This window comes from Myotis myotis, unplaced genomic scaffold (assembly GCF_014108235.1).
Source record: "Myotis myotis isolate mMyoMyo1 unplaced genomic scaffold, mMyoMyo1.p scaffold_m19_p_5, whole genome shotgun sequence".
Lineage (NCBI taxonomy): Eukaryota > Metazoa > Chordata > Mammalia > Chiroptera > Vespertilionidae > Myotis > Myotis myotis.
Window position 1 is genome coordinate 102,767,748 of NW_023416357.1, and position 20,969 is coordinate 102,788,716.

Sequence of the window (20,969 nt, forward strand, 5' to 3'; positions counted from 1 at the left end):
TCATTTCTCAACCCATCTATTTATACTTAAGGAATCTGAACGTATCCAGAAGGGCCTTTCCCTGGTGTATAATGTGGAGAATCCTACTTCCCAGGGGCCTTTCATCCCAAAGCCACCCACAGTCAACCCAGGGCTCAGGCACAGCAGAGACCAACCACAACAGAATCAGCTTGCCTGTTTGCCAGGTTGAATGTTAGACACTACACTGAACACAGAAGGACAGGGCGCTTTTCAGGATTTAAAGGATACTGACACATTCCTGAGGTTTCCCCTACCGCTATAGGAAAACAGGAGGATGATAACCTTTAAAGGAAAACCTCCATTACTTCCTGAACGTGCACAGAGATGGAACGGCCTCAAGCCCCATCTCGGCTGGACGCCTTTTGTCACGTTTCTGGAAGGAAAAAGCAAAGCCCTCCCTTCTCTAGCCGATTTCTGGCTGCACACAAAGCGCCCCGTCAAGGCGACACTTCTCGATCCGGACTCCCCGGAGCCGCTCCGACAAAGCACCGCGTGCATAACTACGGCGGCAAGGGAGCAGGCCGCTCCTCCGCAGCCCCCACCTAAGCAGGGAGCCCGGTATCGCCATGACAGCCGGTCGAGGCGGCCTACCCCTTTCGAGCCCCAGCCTCCGGTCACCTTGTTCATCAATGCCCCGCAGCAGCCTGGCTTCCCGGGCCCTCCGGGAGCCTCCCGGGTGCCCGCAGATCCGGCCGGGCCGGGCAGCCCCGGGCCCCGACTGCAGCAAGACCGCTACGCCGGGGTGGTGCACCCGCTTCGGAAACAGTCGACCAGCAATGCCTGCCCCGGCACGTCCTCTCCGCGGCCGGGGTGCGGCTGACTGGGCTGCGGGAGCCAAGGCTACCGCCGCTCAGCCTCCCGTAGACCCGGCCAGCCGCGCACAGCAGCAGTTCCGGCTACGGCGGCCGAAGGAGACCGCAAGGGCGGAGCGCGGGGCGGGACAAAGGCGGCGGGCGCTCGGGGAGAGGAGGGGCGAAGCGCGCGGAGACGAGCACGTCCGAAGTTTTCAGCGAGCGCGCCCCCCTAAGGGCGCTCCCATTGGCCATCTGTGGCGCGCTTGCTTGCACGCACGATGCTGGGCGGGGGCGAGAGGGTGTTGTCTGCGACGCGGGTAATGTTGTGACGCCGTCTTGCGGCTTTGCAGGTTGGTGCGTCTTCTCGGATTGGTCGGGCGACAGCCAATAGAATCAGTGCCTGGCTGTGATTGGTTAAGGCCGTATGACGGATGCGTGAGAAGAAAACGCCGCCTCAGCTCCGAGAGTTGGATCCCGCGCGAAAGAAGTGTGGAAGTGCAACCGAGGCGGATAAATACACCCTTTATTGGGTTGGGTGTGTGCTTTTTAACTTTTTTTGGCAAGCACATAGTGCTGGGCACTTAGGCCCTTTTTCTTCATTAGGGAAATAAAGGAGTGTTTTTAAAATTCTAGTGTTTATGGGTGGGATAAGAGTAATGATGTTGAAGGATAAACTTGTAGGGAGTAGTAAATAAGCCATAGAGATCAAACGCACAGTATAATAAATACACACAATAATGTACTACAATTAGTAATGTGATAAATAAGCTATGTGAGCAATCATATTACAATATCTAAGTGCATCGAAACAACATCGCTATATACCTTAAATTTACACAAATTTATTCCTTAAAAATTCTGGGGTGGTGGCGGAGATGGAGGGAGATAGGGGTAAATTGTGGTGAAGGGAGACTTGGGTGGTGAACACACAATACAGTGCACAGATGTGTTGTCGAATTGTGCACCTGAAATCTGTATAGTTTTGTTAACCAGTGCCACCCCAATATACCCAATAAAAATGGAAAAATAAAAAATGTTCATAAGGCACCTAAGTAGACACATAAAAATATTCTGTATATGAAAGTGGGTTTTAAAAAAATATAAACTTCGGAGTCTTCCTTGGAGACGCCTATCCCATCTCATCCAGTGGTATCTACACTTTTTTTTCATTTGTTTAACAATGGATCCTTTTGCCCTAGTGACTATTTTTTTTAATGGCATGACATTGCTTTGTTTTTCAAACCATAAGGTCAGAGCGCAGTTGTTAATACCTTTGGGGATGCAGTCTGTCTCCATGAGTCAGGTTCGTTTCTAATGGGATGAACCCGTATCGTTGGCTAACATTTTCTCACCAAAGGCGTCCATGTCTCCCAAGGCATCGAATGCACGTGATAAATTAATAACTTCAAGGAAGTATGTCGAGTCAATTGGCTTTTCTCGGGAATACTCTTGAACCACCTCTTAAGATCAGACAAAGCAGAACCTAGAAAAACGGTCTGGGGTCCAGAAGACCCAGCAATAAGATTAACAAGAGAGCGCTCTTAAAGAAGATGGCGTTCCGTTTCTCCCCCACAGTCTGTTGCCTTCCTCCACCTTCTGACAGACCTAAGCGGTTGAAAAGGTGTAACTACAGGAGCGAATCCCAACAGGTTTTGCATCGCCATCACCCCTAGAAGAATTTCGACAGCTCCCTTCTCTGCGCAGGGTGGCATACCCTGGCCTCTTGGCCCCACTTTACGAGCTAGCGTTGTTGATTCCCGACCGTGGCTGGGATGGGGGGAAACTGCCGGGAAAGACCGTGGAGCTCGCCGCCCGCGGGAACCCGCTTGGCAATCTAACCCTCTGCACGAACGTTCCCGATCATTTTCGGTTCTTTCCGGCCCCTCGTGGCGCTTCGGGCGGCCTCGGCCTCCTAGTCACTCACTTCGGCTGTTTCCGCGTTCCGCGAGCAGCCGTTGTCCTAGCAACGCGCGGCGGCGCAGGGGCCGGGAGAGGTGAGAGCGGTCGGAGGGAGCTGGGGTCGGGGAAGTGAGGGATCGGGAGGCGGGAGCCCCGAGGCGGGCGACGAAGAAGCGGGGCCGGGGACGGACTCGGGTGGTGTCGGGGGTGCGGGGCCGGGAGGAGGGCGACGACCAGGCGAGCCAGTCGGGTCCATCGCCATCCCAAGTTGTTTTCGTCCGGAAATCCGGTCTCCGCGGATCTCCCGCGGCCCCAGGATAGGGGCTTATGGCCTGCTCAGTCGCAGTCCAGGTTCTATTGAGGGTCGCGTGGCCGTGCGATCCCCGGGGAGCTGACCAGGTGGGTTGGTGGCGGACGCTGGCAGAGTACTTGTGTCCGCGGGCAGGAAGAGAATAAGAAGTACCTTTCTGGGCCGCACGGTCCCAGCCGGGGAAGGCTCTCCTTCGTATCCCCAAGATACAGCTCTGACCCTGCATGTCCCCAGGCCTGCGGGCTGTGGCCTAGAGGCTGGGAGTTTGTGAAGGGGCACTAATATCTACCCCCCACACTCGTCCACTCAGCTCTATTTCCCCAAGTTCCTTCCCCAAGTTCTCCAAGGTTCTCTCCTGCAGCATCTCCAAGCAGTAAAGTAACTTACATTAACCTTAATACCACGAACCCCTCCGTTGAATGAGCTTAACAGATTCTTTCCCAAAAGTTGGTTTGATGGAGGTGGTAGAGATGTTGGATGGCTGGAGCCTAGAGGAGTTCATTGATTAGAACAAATGGAATTTTTTCTTTCCCCCAAAGTGTATATATATTTACCAAATGCTTTTAATGTTCTAGTGACCCTGAGTTTGTTTTCCGGAAAAGTTCACTTGTTTTTGAACTGGTGCAATAAATAGACGTCATTGGCAATGATTTTATTATTAGTCATTTCTCCTTGTGTTTACTCTGGTAACTTGTAATTATGCAGATGATACTGTAGGAAAATGTTAAAGTGCATTTATGCATTGTATAAATGGACTCACTCACTCTGGCCTGTAAACCACTTTTTACAGCTAACAGAACATCAAAGACATCTTTCTTTGCTAATAAATATCTTCATCCGGGATTCACTTATTGGGGGCCTGTTCTGTGCAAGGCACTGTTCTAGGGCCTGGTAACGCTCCAGCAGTCTCCCACTCTGTGGGATAGATACCTGGCAGGGAGTGGAGGATGGTTGACCAAATACACATTTATAATAAAGTCTAAGTACAGCGATGGAGAAGTACAGGTTCTGCCAGGCCAGCATGGCTCAGTGGTTGGCGTGGACCTATGAACCAGGAGGTCACAGTTTGATTCCCTGTCAGGGCACATGCCAGAGTTGCAGGCTTGATCCCCAGTAGGGGGCGTGCAGGAGGTAGCCAGCCAATGATTCTCATCATTGATGTTTCTCTCTCTCTCTCCCTCTCCCTTCCTCTCTGAAATCAATAAAAATATACATTCAAAGAGAAGTACAGGGTTTTATGGGCACTAGAAATCAAGACGGAGAGCTCCCTGGAGGAAGAGAGGCTTCCTGAGTACCCAGAGAAGGAGTGTCAGGGAGAGAGTCCCTGGGAAAGCCACAGGCAGGAGGGAACGAGTAATGTAAAGATCTGTTTGCATACATACTTACTACAAAGTGATTTGGAAATAAAAACTATGTCAAACCTGAGGAAATCAGGTTTAAATTTTTCAAGTGCTATTATAATTCTTTCTCCATCATTACAACAAATTAACATTTCACATTTTGCAGAGGAATATTTTCACAAAGTAAATTTGTTAAGCATGAATAGGAATTTCCCATAGTCCAGAATTTAGACACTTGGCTGGCTGCAACATATTAAAACTCACTTTAAAGGGTTTCCTTTGCTATATTGAATCACCAGGTATTTATCTGGTGTATTTTCATTTTTTTTTTTAATATATTTTATTGATTTTTTACAGAGAGGAAGGGAGAGAGATAGTTAGAAACATCGATGAGAGAGAAACATCGATCAGCTGCCTCCTGCACATCTCCTACTGGGGATGTGCCCGCAACCCAGGTACATGCCCTTGACCGGAATCGAACCTGGGACCTTTCAGTCCCCAGGCTGACGCTCTATCCACTGAGCCAAACCGGTTTCGGCGTATTTTCATTTTTAATAGCTTTGTTTGAAGGTTTGCATAAAGACTTGACTCAAAGAAATCAGAACCCCGACCAGTATAGATGTCCTTAGTGATGTGTGTGTGCGCGGGAGACCCCTGCATCTGCCCCTTCCCCTGACTCCAGTCCCCGCAACCCAGTGGTCGGCAAACTCATTAGTCAACAGAGCCAAGTATCAACAGTACAACGATTGAAATTTCTCTTGAGAGCCTCATTTTTTAAACTTAAACTATATAAGTAGGTACATTGTTATTAACTTAATTAGGGTACTCCTAAGGCTTAGGGAGAGCCACGCTGAAGGGGCCAAAGAGCCGCATGTGGCTCACGAGCCGCAGTTTGCCCACCACGGCACCCGCTGCTCCTCCAACCAGTGCCTGGCTGCTCCCTCAGGAGCCCTGAAGAAGTGCTCAGCGGTTTGTGATGGTGAGAGCACAACCTCGAAAATGTTGCCTTTGTTTAGTATTCAGGGTACATATTCATAACAAAAAGGTTAACATTTGAAATGTGACTGTTCATTTATACCCATATGCTTTCCAACTGCCCACTGAAGGGGTTTCCTTCTCTGGATCCAAACTGAGCTTTTGTGGCTTCCCCGGATGCAACTGTGGCATTCCTAAAAGCCATGTCATAGTCCATCCCCTATAATGATAGACTGACAGCATTTTGCAGGTGTTGAATACTTGTTGTGCACAATTTTTTGTTGTGGTTAAATATGCATAATGTAAAATTTAACCGTTTTTAAGTATACAGTCCAGTGGCATGAAGTACCTTCACATTGCCGTCCAACCATCACCACCATCATCTCCAGAAATTTTCCCATCTTCCCAAACTGAAACCCTGTGCACATTAAACAGCTGCCCCCTTCCACCTCAACCCCAGCCCCAGCCCCAGCCCAGCAGGCCCTGGCACCCACCAACCTACTTTCTGTCTCTGAATTTGACTACTCTAGGTACCTCATGTAAGTGGAATCGTACATTATTTGCTCTTTTGTGTGTGGCTTACTTCACTCAGCTTCATGTCTTCTAGGTTCATGCATGTTTAATGTGTCATAATTTCATTCCTTTTTAAGGCTGAATGATACCCCATTGAAAATGGGATTTGTGTAATCATTCATCTGTTGATAGGCATTTGGATTGTTTCCCTCTCTTGGCTACTGCGAAAAATGCTGCTATGAATATTTATGTACAAATATCGGTTCAAGTCCCTGCTTTTCTCAATTATTTGTGTATATAAATAATATAAATAATATAAACTGGAATTACCTAATCATATGGTAAGTCCATGTTTAATGTTTAAGGAACCACCATACTGTTTTCCATCGTGACTGCACTATTTTACATCCCACTAGCAATGCAAACGGGTTCCAATTTCTCCACATCCCCACCAACACTTATTTTTTTTAAAACATATTTTATTGATTTTTTACAGAGAGGAAGAGAGAGGGATAGAGAGTTAGAAACATCAACCAGCTGCTTCCTGCACACCTCCCACTGGGAATGTGCCCACAATCAAGGTACATGCCCTTGACCGGAATCGGACCCGGGACCTTTCAGTCCGTAGGCCAAGGCTCCATCCACTGAGCCAAACCGGTTAGGGCCCCACCAGCACTTCTTATTTTCTATTTTTTGGAGAATAGCCATCTTAATGAGTATGAAGTTGAATAAGTTTAAGTTATAGCAAACCACTCTACACATAGTCTCTTCTCCACTAATTAGCTTCCCCAAAGACTGGTATGAAAAATTGGGCAGAAGTCTGACTATCATTTCATTTCTTTTTTAAAAAAATATATATTTTATTGATTTTTTTATAGCGAGGACGGGAGAGGGATAGAGAGTTAGAAACATTCATCTGCTGCCTCCTGCACACCCCCTACTGGGGATGTGCCTGCAACCAAGGTACATGCCCTTGACTTGAATCGAACCTGGGACCCTTCAGTCTGCAGGCCGACGCTCTATCCACTGAGCCAAACCGGTTAGGGGTATCATTTCATTTCATTCACCATTCTAGCCTTCCCTCAAAGGCACAGTATGCACATCTTTTCCAAGAAAGAGAGGAAGGAAAGGAGAGAGGAGGGAGGGAGGGGGAAAGAAGGAAAGGAGAAAAGGTGGGAGGGAGGGAAGGAGGGAGGGAGGGAGGGGTTAAGTTCCTGTAACTATTGAAGTTCAGCTTCTCTGCAGTTGCTGTGGGTTTGTTCTTGACACTCTAACAAAGGAATCCTTTTGCCTTCTACCACCTGAGAGTCGGAGGTGAAGACTGCCTTGGTTTTTCAAGCTTTATCAGAAATTGAGAACTGGGTTTTTCTATACATTTCTCTTTTGTGAAGCAGTTTGCTTTTATTTGACTTGAAAATTTTGCTAAAGGGGGACTATAGAAATATAAATTATCTGCATTATGATCGGAATACAAACGATCAAGGATTACATGTCCAGGTGGCAGGGCTTTTCTTTGCTGTTCTGATGGCAAGAAGTTTTACTGCTTTCCATTACCCTCTGGATCATTGTGGTTCCAGCCCCTTCTCATTTGTTTTTGTTTTTCCTGTTAGAGATCTCTTCCACATAAAATCTCCTGAATCGGTGTGAAGGGACATTTATGAGTTACTGAGTGTCTTGTGTGTGATAGTTCCGTGATGCTTTTATTTCTTGATTCTGTACACAGTCATTTTGTAAAAACAAACAAAAATAAAACCCCCACAGGACTTGGTTGTTTTTCCCCTGCAGGTTTCAGCCCTGACTAGGTCTGAGTTTCATCATGGCCCTCTACTTTGACCACCGGATAGAAGCCCCAGACTCAGCTGGATCTCCTTCTCACATCAGTTGGCACCCTGTTCATCCATTCCTGGCAGTGGCCTCCGTCGGCACAGCCTCAAGAGGCAGCGTGGATATATACTTGGAGCAAGTAAGTACTGGAAGCAATGATTATGACTTCAGTAGCTTCTGGCTCTTGTCTCTTTTTTGGTGAGAGGGAAGGAAAGGGAAGGGAGGGGAGGGGAGGAGAGGAGAGGGGAGGGGAAGAGAGAGGAGAGGAGGGGAGGGGAGGAGAGGGAAGGACAAGAGAAGGGAAGGGAAGGGAAGGGAAGGGAAGGGAAGGGAAGGGAAGGGAAGGGAAGGGAAGGGAAGAGATATGGGTGTGGGGGAAGGGGTATATGTGTTAGGGTTTGGGTTGTAGGTGGATGGGTTAGGGAGTGTAGGGTACGTTGTGGGGGGAGTATGGGATATAATGTGCATGTGTGTGTGTGTATTCTCACTGAGGTCTTAACTCCCAGTATTATTATTTTACCTCTGCAGTTTAGGTTTGGGGACAGATTTAGGAATGTTTAAGATAGAATTAACAGTCCATTCACAGTCACCAACCAGATATGGCCTCTCAGCATTGTCTCTCATCCAGATCCAGTCTCCCTTTGGCTCGAGTTACCTATTTAAAACAATTAGCTGCCATAACAAACGACTGCAAACTGGGTGGCTTAAAACAACAGAAATGTACTATTTACCAGTTCTGGAGGCCAGACTTCTGAAATGAGGGGCTAGCCAGGCCTCACTCTCTCTGAAGGCTTCCGGGGAGGATCTGTTGCATGGTTTGTCTTTGCTTCTGGTTCCCAGCAATCCTTGGTGCTCCTGTGTTTGTGCCTGCACCGCGCCAGTCTCTTCCTCCCTCATCACAGGGCTGCCTCCTCTGGGTGTCTCCTCTTCTATTAAGGACACAGCCATATTGGACTAAGGCCCATCCTAATGACCTCATCTTAACTTAATCATCTGCAAAGACCCTATTTCAAATAAGGTCATATCACAGGTACCAGTGGTTAGGACGTTAACAGCTAAAATTTTAGGAATTAGCACAATTCAACCCATTGCAAAAACTTTCGAGATGCTCTTCAGATTTTCATTGCCCCCCCCCCCCCCAATTCTCAGTGCACAACGCACCACAGACTTCACCAAGGAAGTCAGATTTCCCTTCCCACTCACTTCTCAGCCCTCTGTAGTCTCGTTGTCGTACCAGATGCTTCACCCAAGCAGGTGGAGTCATCAGCAGTGTCTGTGACACGCCCTGTGTGTTTTGGGTTCTTACCTGATGCCCCTTCTCTATGCTGCTCCACGCGCTTGTGAAGTTCTCTGGGAAACCCGCCATGGAGCTGGCAGGAGCTTTCCCCCACCCTGTCTCCTGGACCCAGCCTTCCTCTCCTTCCAAGCCCCGGACTGCTGTTGGCATGTCCTGAGCTTGTCTAGGTCTCTTCTCCCTCTGTTTCCTCCTCTGACTGTGACCTGTCATTGTCTATCGATGAACAATAAAGAAACCTATCTCCAGCCCACAAGTCCCCCCTGAGCTGCAGACTTAGGAATCCAGCTGCCCACAGGACACCTGGGTGTTTGACACAGGTCTCAAACTTCACAAGTCCAGACTGAACTGAACCTCGCCCCCCTGCCCCCTTCCCCACACTTTCCTTCAAAGGCTGAGTGTTTTCCATCCTAATGCCCAGGACAGGGGCCTGGGGATGATAGTGACACCCTCCACCCAGCAAACTAGCACCGCTAGTGTCCTGGAGGTCCTCCCCATCCCCCACACAGGGCAGAGCCATCCTTAGGAATCATAGCTGGAGCCACCCACTACCCCCACCTTCCCCACCCCTGCCTTGCTCTTTGGGTGAGGATGGAAGTCGCTGATGTGGCCCCCAGTGCCCCCAAGGCCTGGCTCTCCTGCCTCACATGGTGCTCCGCCTTCCGCGCTACACACACCTGGCCTTCCCCGCCTTCCAAGTGCCAGTGCTGTGCCCTCCGCACAGGAGAGTCTCCCTTGAGCTTTTTATATATATTTTATTGATTTCAGAGAGGAAGGGAGAGGGAGAGAGAGAGAGATAGAAACATCAGTGATGAGGGAGCATCATAGATCAGCTGCCTCCTGCACGCCCCACCCTGGAGATGGAGCCCTCAACCTGGGCATGTGTCCTGACCAGGAATCGAACCATGACCGCCTGGTTCATAGGTCAACACTCAACCACTGAGCTACACTGGTCGGGCTCTCCTTGATCTTTTTGCTTAATTACTATATTAGTCCTCCAGATGAAAGTGGCTCAGTGGCACTTCCTGAGGACGTCCTTCCCTACCTCCCCCCATGCAAGGGCAGACCCTCTTGCTTTCTCCCCCACCTCACCATTGAAGGGCTCATCTGTGATACTTGGCGGTCCTTGGCCCCTCCACGGTTGGGATTCAGCCAGGTGCCGGCTGCTCTCGTGTAGCCCCAGCACCAAGCGCAGTGTCGCCCAGCTTCGTGGAGCACATTCCTCCCTTCTAGGAGTCAGAGAACTCTCCAGTATGCATTATAAAATCTTATTTAGAATATTATATTCCAAAATAATAGCAATTTTAGACAAAATTTTAAAATTTAGAAAATTAAAAAATACTATTACAAAACAAAGTGTACTTTTTGTGTTTCTGGTTGGCACAAGGAAAACTTTAGGATTTCTAAATAATTATTAGATGTTAATAAGGTTACAGATGTAGCAGGTATAACTGGAGATTACTAGAGAGAGTTTGGTAGAAGTGCTGAGAACAAACTGTGTTAATTGCTAGAAATACATATTTATACCCTAAACCTATTTCCTTAGAAAATTACAGAAAACAAAAATATACAAGTACATATTCCGTTAGCTGTCAGAGCAATGAATCATCACACATCACATAGCCTCTGGAAAAGTCCACTATACACTGGTCAGAAAATGAAAGCAAATGAGGCAAATAACTTCTTGGCATCATTCTAGAAATAACTGACCTTGCAGCCCTGGCGGGGTGGCTCGGTTGGGCGTTGTCCTATGCACTGAAAGGTGGCTGGTTTGATTCCCGGTCAGGGCACATGCCCGGGTCCGGGCTCAATCCCTAGTAGGGGGCGTGTAGGAGGCAGCCGATCTATGTTTGCTCTCACATCAATGCTTTTCTTTTTCTCCCCTCTCCCTCCCTCTCTCTCTAAAAATCAATTTTAAAAAATCTTTAGTAAAAAAAATAATCATAACCATAACCTTGCAGACCCTGAAAAGGCTTTGGGAGTCATCTGACCACAGTTTGAGAACTTTGGTATTGACAAACTTTACCTGGCCTACCACTTATTTTATAAATAAAGTTCTAGATCTGGTCAGCAGTTCAATGGTTAAAGCATCAGCCAGCACACCAAAGGGTCATGGGTTCAATTCCCGGTCAAGGGCATGTACCTGGGTTGTAGGTCGGGAAGTGTGTGGGAAGCAACCAATCAATGTGCCTCTCTCACATTAATGTGTGTTTTTCTCTCTCTCCCCCCTCCCTCCCTCCTTCCCTTACACTCTCTCTAAAGAAATATCCTCAGGTGAGGATTAAAAGTAAATAAATAAATAATAAAGTTTCATTGGAACTCATTGAAATGCTAGCTAGCACCCAGCCGATGTGGCTCAGTGGCTGAGCGTCGACCCCTGAAGCGGGAGGTTAGAATTCTATTCCCAGTAAGGGCACATGCCCAGGTTGGCTCGACTTCCAGTAGGCGGTGTGCAGGAGGCAGCCGGTCAAGGATTCTCTCTCATCATTGATGTTGCTGTCTCTCCCTCTCCCTTCCTCTCTCTGAAATGAATAAAAACATAAAAAACAAACAACAAAACACCCTAGCTAGCCACCGAGCGGCTCTGAGTATGAGGTCAGACTTTCTGATAAGCTGGTCAGCATGGGCTGTTGTGTGTTAACCTTGTCTTCCTAGCTCTGCTAGGACAAGGTTGCTGTTTCTATGAAAATGAAATAAAGCAGTTCCCTAAAAACAGCTCTTTATGTCTTCTAGCTGATGTCCCGTGGGGATTAGCTATGCATTCTTGGAGTAGCTGCCACCCTCTGTAACATGGGATTTGCCTCTTGTCCATCACAGGGTGAGCGTGTGCCCGACACGCACGTGGAGAGGTCCTGCCGGGTCACGTCCCTGTGCTGGCACCAGAGCCGGCTGATCCTGGCTGTTGGATGGGAGAGCGGGGAGGTGATCATGTCCAATAAGCAGGAGAAGGAGCAGCATGCGGCCCCCCCAACGCACACCGCTGACGTCACTGTCCTCAACTGGAGCACCAACGGGAACTGCCTCCTGTCGGGGGACAGGGTAAGCGGACACCCACCCGGCGACACTGACTGCAGGCCTCGGCGTTTCCCTGTTCGTGCCGTTAGGGACACGTTGGGAAGGGTGCTAAGGACCAAATTATTTGAAACGTGTGGTTGCCAAACGGAGTTGACCCTGTCAGAGGTCATGGGAGAGTTTGTTTTATATTGGAAGCAAAGTTTGACAATTTTCATTCTACCATCCCACCCTATGGCAGAGGCATGTCTGTCATTTTTAAAACGAACTTTTCTAGGTAACTATGTTCATAAAGATGGCTGAATGCCCCGGGTACTGTCGCTTTTATGGCATCACCAAATCACCGGCTTCCCTGAACATATTTCTTCATTGCTTAGGAGTCCCTGGTCCTGATTGTCTAGCTCAGGCAGTTCCACCTGCTTCGGTTGTCCCTCGGGACACTTGGCAGTATTTGGAGACGTGTTTCATTGTCACAAAGGAGGGGGGCTGCTCGACCTGCATCTAGTAGGTAGAGGCCACCATCCTACAAGGCACAGGACAGACCCCACACAGAAGACCAACAGTGCCCAGGTTGAGAAACCCTGGTCTAGACTCAATTTGATTCATACATGTACAGCAGAAATTTTGCAGTGTGTTCATTAACACATGTTTCAGGTAATACATTTATATATTTCAAATTTCAAAAGCCGTGAAATGGTATGTACTTTGAAAAGCCTCTCTAGCCCTAGCTGGTTTGGCTCAGTGGATAGAGTGTCAGCCTGAGGACCGAAGGGTCCTGGGTTTGATTCTGGTCAAGGGCACATACCATGCATGGTTGCAGGCTCCTCCCTGGCCCGGGCCCTGGTCGGGGCGGGCGCAGGAAGCAACTAGTCCATGTGTTTCTCTCACGTGGATGTTTCTGTCTTTCCCTCTCTCTTCCACTTTCTCTATAATCAATGGAAAAATATCCTTGGGCAAGGATTAAAAAACAAAAAATAAATAAACTTAAAGAAAGAAAAGCCTCTCCACCCATGCCCATCAGTTTCCCCCCTACTCTCTTAAAGTCACATAAAAATGCATTCTTTCCCCAACTTCCAATTTTGCAAAATTTCAAATCTTGAAAGAATAGTACAAGGGACACCCATATACCCTTTACTAGTACATAAATTCACTAGTTATTAACATTTTGACACATCTACTTTCTCTCTCTCTCTCTCTCTCTCTCTCTCTCTCTCTCTCTCTATATATATATATATATATATATAATTAAAGGCTAATATGTAAATTGTCCCCTCAACCGGGAGTTTGACCAGGGGGTGGGGCCGGCCAACTGCCTGTGGCCCCTGCCCCCAGCCGGCCCCGCCCCCAATCAGCCTCCCCTACCCCATCAGGGGTGGGCCGGCCCCAGGCCTCTAGTACAGTGGTTCTCAACCTGTGGGTTGCGACCCCTTCGGCGGTCGAACAACCCTTTCACAGGGGTCGCCTAAGACCATCCTGCATATCAGATATTTACATTACGATTCATAGCAGTAGCAACATTACAGTTAAGAAGTAGCAACGAAAATAATTTTATGGTTGGGTCACAACATGAGGAACTGTACTTAAAGGACCAGAAGGTTGAGAACCAACTGCTCTAGTATATATATATATATATATATTTACCTCCCCTCCTGATCATTTGAGAGTTTGTCAAAGACATCATACTTCATTCAGCCCTAACTACTTTGCCATCAATCCCTAAGAATAAGGATCAACCTTTTTAGGAGTTCAGACTAGTTATTGTGTAGAATATTCCTCAGTTTAGATTTGTTTGCTTGTTGCTTTAGATTAAACACTTTTGGTTGCAGATATCACACAAAGGATCTTGTCTCCTTATCCTCCTCTCCTTTCACATAAGTGATATCGAGCTTCTCTTCTGTCTCTTGTCTTTTTCATTTTCCACTGTGTCTTCCAGATCTCTCCATGGTGGTAAACAGCAAACTTCCTTCTTTTCTTTTAACCTGTCTTTCATGATATGACTTCACCAGCCGCTGTTGATAAACATTCCAGCGGCTTCCAGTCTTGCTAAACAGACAGTGACACAGTGGCTAACCTCATGCTTTTGTCATTTCACACATGTGGAAGTTCAGAGAAGTTCCTGGAAGTGGGGTGGCAGAGCCTTAGGGCATGTGCGCCTGTGGTTTGGTGGATGTTCCCAAACCTCCCTCCATGGGGCTTGCATCAGTTCACACCAGCGCACTAGCTGTGCTTTCTCACAGAGTGTTGTGTCCGAATTCAGAATTTTGCCTAGAGAAGCGGCACCCCAGTCATGTTCTAGTTTGCATTTCTCTTAATATTGAGGATCAGCATCACTTACCAGAGCCATTGACATTTCCTTTACTGGTCATGTCACTTGCACATTCTTTTATTAGCTTGTTCCTTTTTTTTCTTGATGATTTTTCTACTCAGTTCCCACTTAAAGACATGGCTGTCCCCAGATTCTGATTCCCTTAGTGACCTTTCCTACCTCCCTGCTGTGGAATGCTCTGCAAATTCCCGGTAGGAATAAAAGATTTCGAGATGATTGCATTGCATTATTCTCATTTTGACTATATTAAAAAAAAAAACACTAACAAAATAAATTAATTTAGGCATGGAACTAAACTCGGATATGTTTGCTGACCAAGTTCTATGAGTCAAAATATTTAAGAGCAGAAATACCTAATCCTTCTAAGAAAATCTAGACTATGCTGGTCTTAATTTAATAGTGGGCTCACCCCAGCTGGTGTTGGCCCAAGTACTGAAGGGTCTCGGGTTCGATTCCCAGTCAAGAGCATGTACCTGTGTTGCAGGTTCGATCCCTAGTCCCAGATGGTGCATGTGCAGGAGGCAACCAATTGATGTGTCTCTCTCACATCAATGTTTTTTTCTCTCTCTCTTTCTCTCCATCCCCCCTCTCTAAAAGTCAATGGAAAATATATCCTTGGGTGAGGATTAACCAAATAAATGGATGAATGAATGAATGAATGAATGAATGGCTCAAGCAGGAAAATAGTTCATAACAAATGTATAAGCACTTGGAATGCTGCACCACTGAGTGCACTGGCTTGGCGGAGGGTCTCCTTGGGTCTTCACCAAAGACCCTGTTTAGATAGGTTGGTTACCAGTGAAACCAAGCCAGGCTAGCTGAAGCAAGGCCGTGCACCTAATCTGAGGCCGGGGTCTCCAGGGATGGGAACACACTGACTTCATGACGGTCTAGAACAGCGGTTCTCAACCTGTGGGTCGTCACCCCTTTGGGGGTCGAACAACTTTCACAGGGGTCGCCTAAGACCATCGGAAAACGCATATATAATTACATATTGTTTTTGTGATTAATCACTATGCTTTAATTATGTTCAATTTGTAACAATGAAATTGGGGGTCACCACAACATGAGGAACTGTATTAAACTGTCGCGGCATCAGGAAGGTTGAGAACCACTGGTCTAGAACCAAGAGTGAGGTGCTGACAGACACAGCTGTCTGCCAGCTCTGTACCTTTCTGTGTACTGTCCTGCTCAAGTTCTCTCTCTCTCTCTCTGACCCAGGGGTCCTCAAACTACGGCCCGCGGGCCACATGCAAATACAAATATTGTATTTGTTCCCATTTTGTTTTTTTACTTCAAAATAAGATATGTGCAGTGTGCATAGGAATTTGTTCATAGTTTTTTTTTAAACTATAGTCCGGCCCTCCAACGGTCTGAGGGACAGTGGACTGGCCCCCTGCTTAAAAAGTTTGAGGACCCCTGCATTCTGTCCATGAGGCAGAACCTCTAGCTGATGAAAACAAACGAAATCACCTGCTCTCATTTCAGTTCCAACCCAGAGAACACCTGTCCCTCCTCCTCTGGCCCAAATTCAGCTCAGGCCAAGTGCCCACATGTGCAGTAGTCAGCAGTGGCCAGGGAGGTGGGGAGATCCCCAGGAAAGGGACACTGGGCAGATCTGAGAAGTGTCCATTAGCAGTTCCATCAGTAAAGAAGTGGAGAGAGTGTCATGTGGGCCAGGTCTTATTTCCCTGTATGCTTTCACTGAGCCAAGTGTAGGAACCAGTAAATCTACACAGGACAAAGGCAAGTCAGTTCCTACTGTCAGCATCAACTATTAGAGAACCTAGCAGGATGACCTGTTCTTTGAAGTGACAGTATGTCGACAACAATCGAATCTAAAACACTATTAACTTCACGTCAGTTCCTTCATACATTCAACTCTTGCTCTTCACAAATAGGGCTAATTTCTCATCTTTGGGGTAACTTTTCTTTTGTTTTCTTTTTCTTTTCTTTTTTTGGGGGTAACTTTTCTTTAGAGCCTTACTGTATAAAATTATAGTAAATGAGCCCAGCCAGTGTGGTTCAGTGGTTGGGCATCAACCTATGAATCAGGAGGTCACCGTTCCATTACTGGTCAGGGCACATGCCTGGTTTTCAGGCTCAAAATCCCCAGTAAGGGGCGTGCAGGAGGCTGCCAATAAATGATCCTCTCCCATCATTGATGTTTCTATCTCTCCCTCTCCCTTCCTCTCTGAAATCAATAAAAATAAAAACAAAATAAAAATTACGGTGAATGAAGTAATTCTAACTCAGAAGGAATGACATTGAAGAAAAAGCTCTGAACACAAAGACTTGCCCTGCAGGAGTAGTGAGAGGTGCAAAAAACACTTAGAATTGGGATGAGGAGCAAGGCTGCCACAAGGGAAACAGACATCTCAGAGCTCACCTCCAAATCGCCACCCTGTGCTGCATTTCCAGCCGGTTAGCCAGACCCTGACACAAAGCACGCTTGAGTCATTGCCTCCTCAGGAGTCAGTGATTGCGGTGGGCTACATCTATCCTGTCAACACCAGGGGTGTACAATCACACATGAAACCACTACTCCCGGGGCCCGGGGCTCTGAACACCTTCCTCAAAACAACAGTCTAGAAGTCTGGACATGCAAAGTATGTCCTCATTGTATTCAGGAATTGCCAGTTAGAAGCCTGGATGTGCTAAGGAAGATCTCTATGGAGTTCATTGTTACGTTAAAGAATAAGTACTGGTTGATTGCACTTGAAGGGCAGAGCAAAGGGACGCCTCTACAAGTGTTATGTACGCATCATACACCATCAGGCACACAGCATCCCACAGTATGGTTCTCTAGGGGGGAGGCTGGGCCACTGGGGAAGGAAACATTTTCGTTTTCTTTTTCACTATGCAAGTGAAACTAAAGGAACCAATAATGCATTTATTCTTTTTTTAAAAAAATATATTTTATTGATTTTTTACAGAGAGGAAGGGAGAGAGATAGAGAGTCAGAAACATCGATGAGAGAGAAACATCGACCAGCCGCCTCCTGCACATCCCCCACCGGGGATGTGCCCGCAACCCAGGTACATGCCCTTGACTGGAATCGAACCTGGGACCTTTCAGTCCGCAGGCCGACGCTCTATCCACTGAGCCAAACCGGTTTCGGCAACATTTATTCTTCATAAAGCTGGCAAAGTCAAGAATTAGTGTGATAATATATACTATTCATAATATATATGAATATATATTTGTTACATACTATTTTCAATCTTCCATCACTTTTCTTAGAGATTTACTGTATAATTTGTTTTTAAAGTCAACCTTATTGGAAGATCATATTCCTATGTACAATAAAGTGATTTACCCAGCATGTGGGGATGCTGGAATCCATGCTAATTGAAAGCAGGGTGGGAGGAAGAGCGTACTGTTTGCTAAAACATCCACTGATCTTGAACAGGAAACATGCCTTGAGGAATGTCTAGGCATCAAAACAAAGGCGCTTGGCAGGCAGATTCAGATGGAAATACTGCCATGTGCATGGCTTAGCTCTCATCCCTGGTCGAGGAGCCTCCTAGACCAGTTCCAATGCAGCCGTCTCCTCCCTGCTGTTGATTGAGACTTTGATGGTGTTTAAATTGAACATACAATACCCCTGGCACCCAGATCCTGGTTTCTATTGGTTTCCTCCAACGTAGGGAACCAGGGCTCCTTGATGGCTGACTCTAGGACTGGAGCAGGACAGTGAGCTTAGAGAATCTGTAGTGGCAGGAAGTAAGGAAGTGCTCACAGAGCGAGCCGAAAGAGCTCCCAGTGGCCGAAGCTGGAAGAACTGGAGCAACAAAATAAATAAAACAGTATTAGATTATAACCCAAAGTAGGAAATAAGTCCATACTGATATAAATCTATGACTGAATTAATAAGTGGTGGGGAAGAGGCGTCTCCCTGTGCTGAGGAACCCCAAATTATTCATGTAGACATTTCATGGTCAAAAAGGTGAGACGTAACTCCCCTCCCCTGTGCATAGTGACTTCGTTCCAAACGGTGCAGGATAGAGGGGTGGGGGGAGACCGGCACAGCGGAGACACCTGACAAACATGACCTCAGCCAGAAGATCCGGGTCAGTGTCACAGAGACAAGTCATGTGATGGCATGGACCCATGGTCCGATATGCCGAGAAGAGCACTTTATATCTGTGTTCTCCCAAAACCTGCAACCCCAGTCAACAATGAGAAAAAACGACTGATCTCAATGGAGGGACAATCCACACAATCCCTTTATAGACCTCAAAATTGTCAAGATCATCAAAAACAGGAGAGTCTGACATGTGGTCTCATCCCAGAGGAGCCTAAGGAGACCAAACATCACATGGTCCTGTTGGGACCCTGGGGCTGGAAGAGGACATTAGGGAGGCACTAAAGAAATTGAACAAAGGCTTTGGTTAATATAATGTATCAATATTGGCTTATTAATCTGAGGGCTGTACCACACCAATGTAAGACCTAATGATAGGAGAAATTAGGCGGGGGTATGAAATTTATTGGAACTGTTTTCACAACTATTCCACAAATCTGAATCTATTCTAAACTTAAAAGTTTGTTTTAACTAAAAATGTGGCAGTTGTTATCTCCAGGGAGTAAGGATGGAGGGGGTACATGGAAAAGTTTCTGGTTCCTTCACTGAACACTTGAATTGTTTGTATTTGTCATGGTGCACATGTAGTTTTGTTTAAAAGAGAGAGAGAGAGAGAAATAAGCATGTGTTCTGTCGCACAGTGTAACTCTTGCCTTGACCAGTGGCTCAGTAAGAATGCGTTTCCTCCACATGATGGGTTTTCCAGCTTGGTGTCCTGCTCGTGTGGAGGTTGGATCAAAGGGGCCGAGTACAAGGGACACCCCTGCTGAAGCATGAATATGGAAGACGCCTGACGCACTGCATCTTCCGGCTCCCCCCTCCCGGAGAGTAAGTCCGAGCTTCCGTAGTGGCCTGAGGTTAAATACTTTGGGGGGGATGAGCAGAGGTGTGGCTCCTCCGGACACACTGGAGGGATCATAGCAATGAGCCTCTCTCAGCATCTGTAGTGACAGCACCTTCCTACGAGGAATAACAAGGAATCCTGACGTTCTGGGTCGTATTTGCTTTCAGGGACCTCGTTCAGTTGGCAAAGGCAGCTGTGAGCGGAGACGAGAAAGCCCTGGACATGTTTAACTGGAGGAAAAGTGGCTTTGGAAGTTTCTTGAAAATGGGATCTCAAGAGGGACTGTCATTCTTTGTCAGCTTGATGGATGGTAAGAAGCTTCGTTTGGGGTTCTAGGACACGGAAGCCTTTCTAGGGCGTCTGATAAGGATATAAAACAAATAGATGGCGTTTCTGCATAAAACTACAGGCTGCGTGTGTGCCAACCTCAGAGTGATGCATTCGCCAGCTTTTTGCAGTTATTTATCCAGTATTCAAAGAATGGCTTCGCTTAGTTCTGATTAGAGACAAATTGAACTTTATTTTTATTTGGAAGCTTTTCAAAAACACATTTTTATTGATTTCAGAGAGGAAGGAAGAGGGGGAGAGAGAGAGAGAGAAACATCAATGATGAGAGAATCATTGATCGGCTACCTCCTGCACGCCCCCTACTGGGGATTGAGCCCAAAACTCAGTCATGTGCCCTGACCAGGAATCAAACGGTGACCTCCTGGTTCATGGGTTGACACTCAACCACTGAGCCACATGGGCCAGGCAGGATGGGTGGGTGTTGTTTCCAGCCTGCAGTCACCAGCCAGCCTTCATGAGTGGCCCACATTAAGTGATTTGAACACAACTCCTCCTTAGTGTAAAGAGTGAAACAGGCTGCCCCAGTGACAGCTGATACATGCAATATGAAGTTAAGAGAAAACTAGAGTCTTTGTATTCACATGAGACGTTCACAAGTGTGTGTCTGCTGTGAGGAAGAGGCCAAGGAAATGAGGCTTGCACAAGGCGGTGAAGTTTGAGGAGGCTGTGTCAGCATGACAGGAAGAGGAGAGCGGATGAGAGCTGGAAGGGGCTGGGGCTTTTAAGATACCTTACATTTAGGCGATAAAGAGACCGTGCTGAGCGAATTCAGGGAGGTCACCGCAGGGACCTGGAGCGCGCACAGTGCCATGGGGGTGCAGGGAGGGGAGGTGCCAGTGCAGGGGCCCCGTAGGAAGACTTGACAAGATGGTGTGGAAAGAGATGCATGAAGGGAGAGACGTTGGCGACTGGAAGAGGGCTGTGCAGTGGCGTCAGCTCTTCCTTCCCCTCGGTAACTTGGGCTTCAAAGGAAAATTATCTCATATCTGTGTGCCCCGGCTTCCTAGTGTATAAAACGGAGACAGTGATAGTAAGAGTACCGCTGCGAGAGCTCGCCGGAAACAGAGAGGAGTTAATACACATGTGAGTCCTTATCACCTAGCTAGCCTGCCACACATACGTGCTGAGTAGATGCTCGTTGTTGTTGCAATTAGCCTCTAGAGAATGTTGAACTTTCAGTTTCATAAGAAACAAGTTACCTATTAGGAATAAGATGAGGAGGCTCCAGAGAGCAGCAGCAGGGAACTGGATCCCGGGGGAGGTTCCACCTGCCAACCTCAGAAGCTGGGAGAGAAACCAGGAGGTGGGCAAGGGACTGGCACGCTCAGGGTGGACAGGAGAAGGAGGGGTTCCAGGCTGGCGAGGCCCTGCGGCTTAGGGCA

At 47.3% G+C, this 20,969-nt stretch overlaps 2 protein-coding genes across 8 annotated transcripts in view; one reads left to right on the forward strand and one right to left on the reverse strand.

The window, feature by feature from the left end:
* Window positions 1-934, reverse strand: part of CRAMP1 (cramped chromatin regulator homolog 1) — a 64,705-nt gene extending 63,771 nt beyond the window's left edge. For 3 of the 7 annotated variants that reach the window (XM_036311090.1, XM_036311085.1, XM_036311087.1), the window contains exon 1: window positions 640-933. The gene's annotated coding sequence lies outside the window, so the exon portion shown is untranslated. Of the gene's footprint in view, window positions 1-639 lie in introns of all 7 variants that reach the window. The other 4 variants (XM_036311089.1, XM_036311088.1, XM_036311086.1 and 1 more) reach the window with 2 other exon arrangements.
* Window positions 935-2,679: 1,745 nt separating this feature from the next.
* IFT140 (intraflagellar transport 140) overlaps window positions 2,680-20,969 on the forward strand; it is a 94,628-nt gene continuing 76,338 nt past the window's right edge. Inside the window, exons 1-5 of the mRNA XM_036308854.1 lie at window positions 2,680-2,809; window positions 7,638-7,815; window positions 11,788-12,009; window positions 19,102-19,223; window positions 19,407-19,549. Of these exons, the coding sequence (XP_036164747.1) occupies window positions 7,669-7,815; window positions 11,788-12,009; window positions 19,102-19,223; window positions 19,407-19,549 (634 nt within the window). The 5' untranslated portion in view covers window positions 2,680-2,809; window positions 7,638-7,668. The remainder of the gene's footprint in view (window positions 2,810-7,637; window positions 7,816-11,787; window positions 12,010-19,101; window positions 19,224-19,406; window positions 19,550-20,969) is intronic.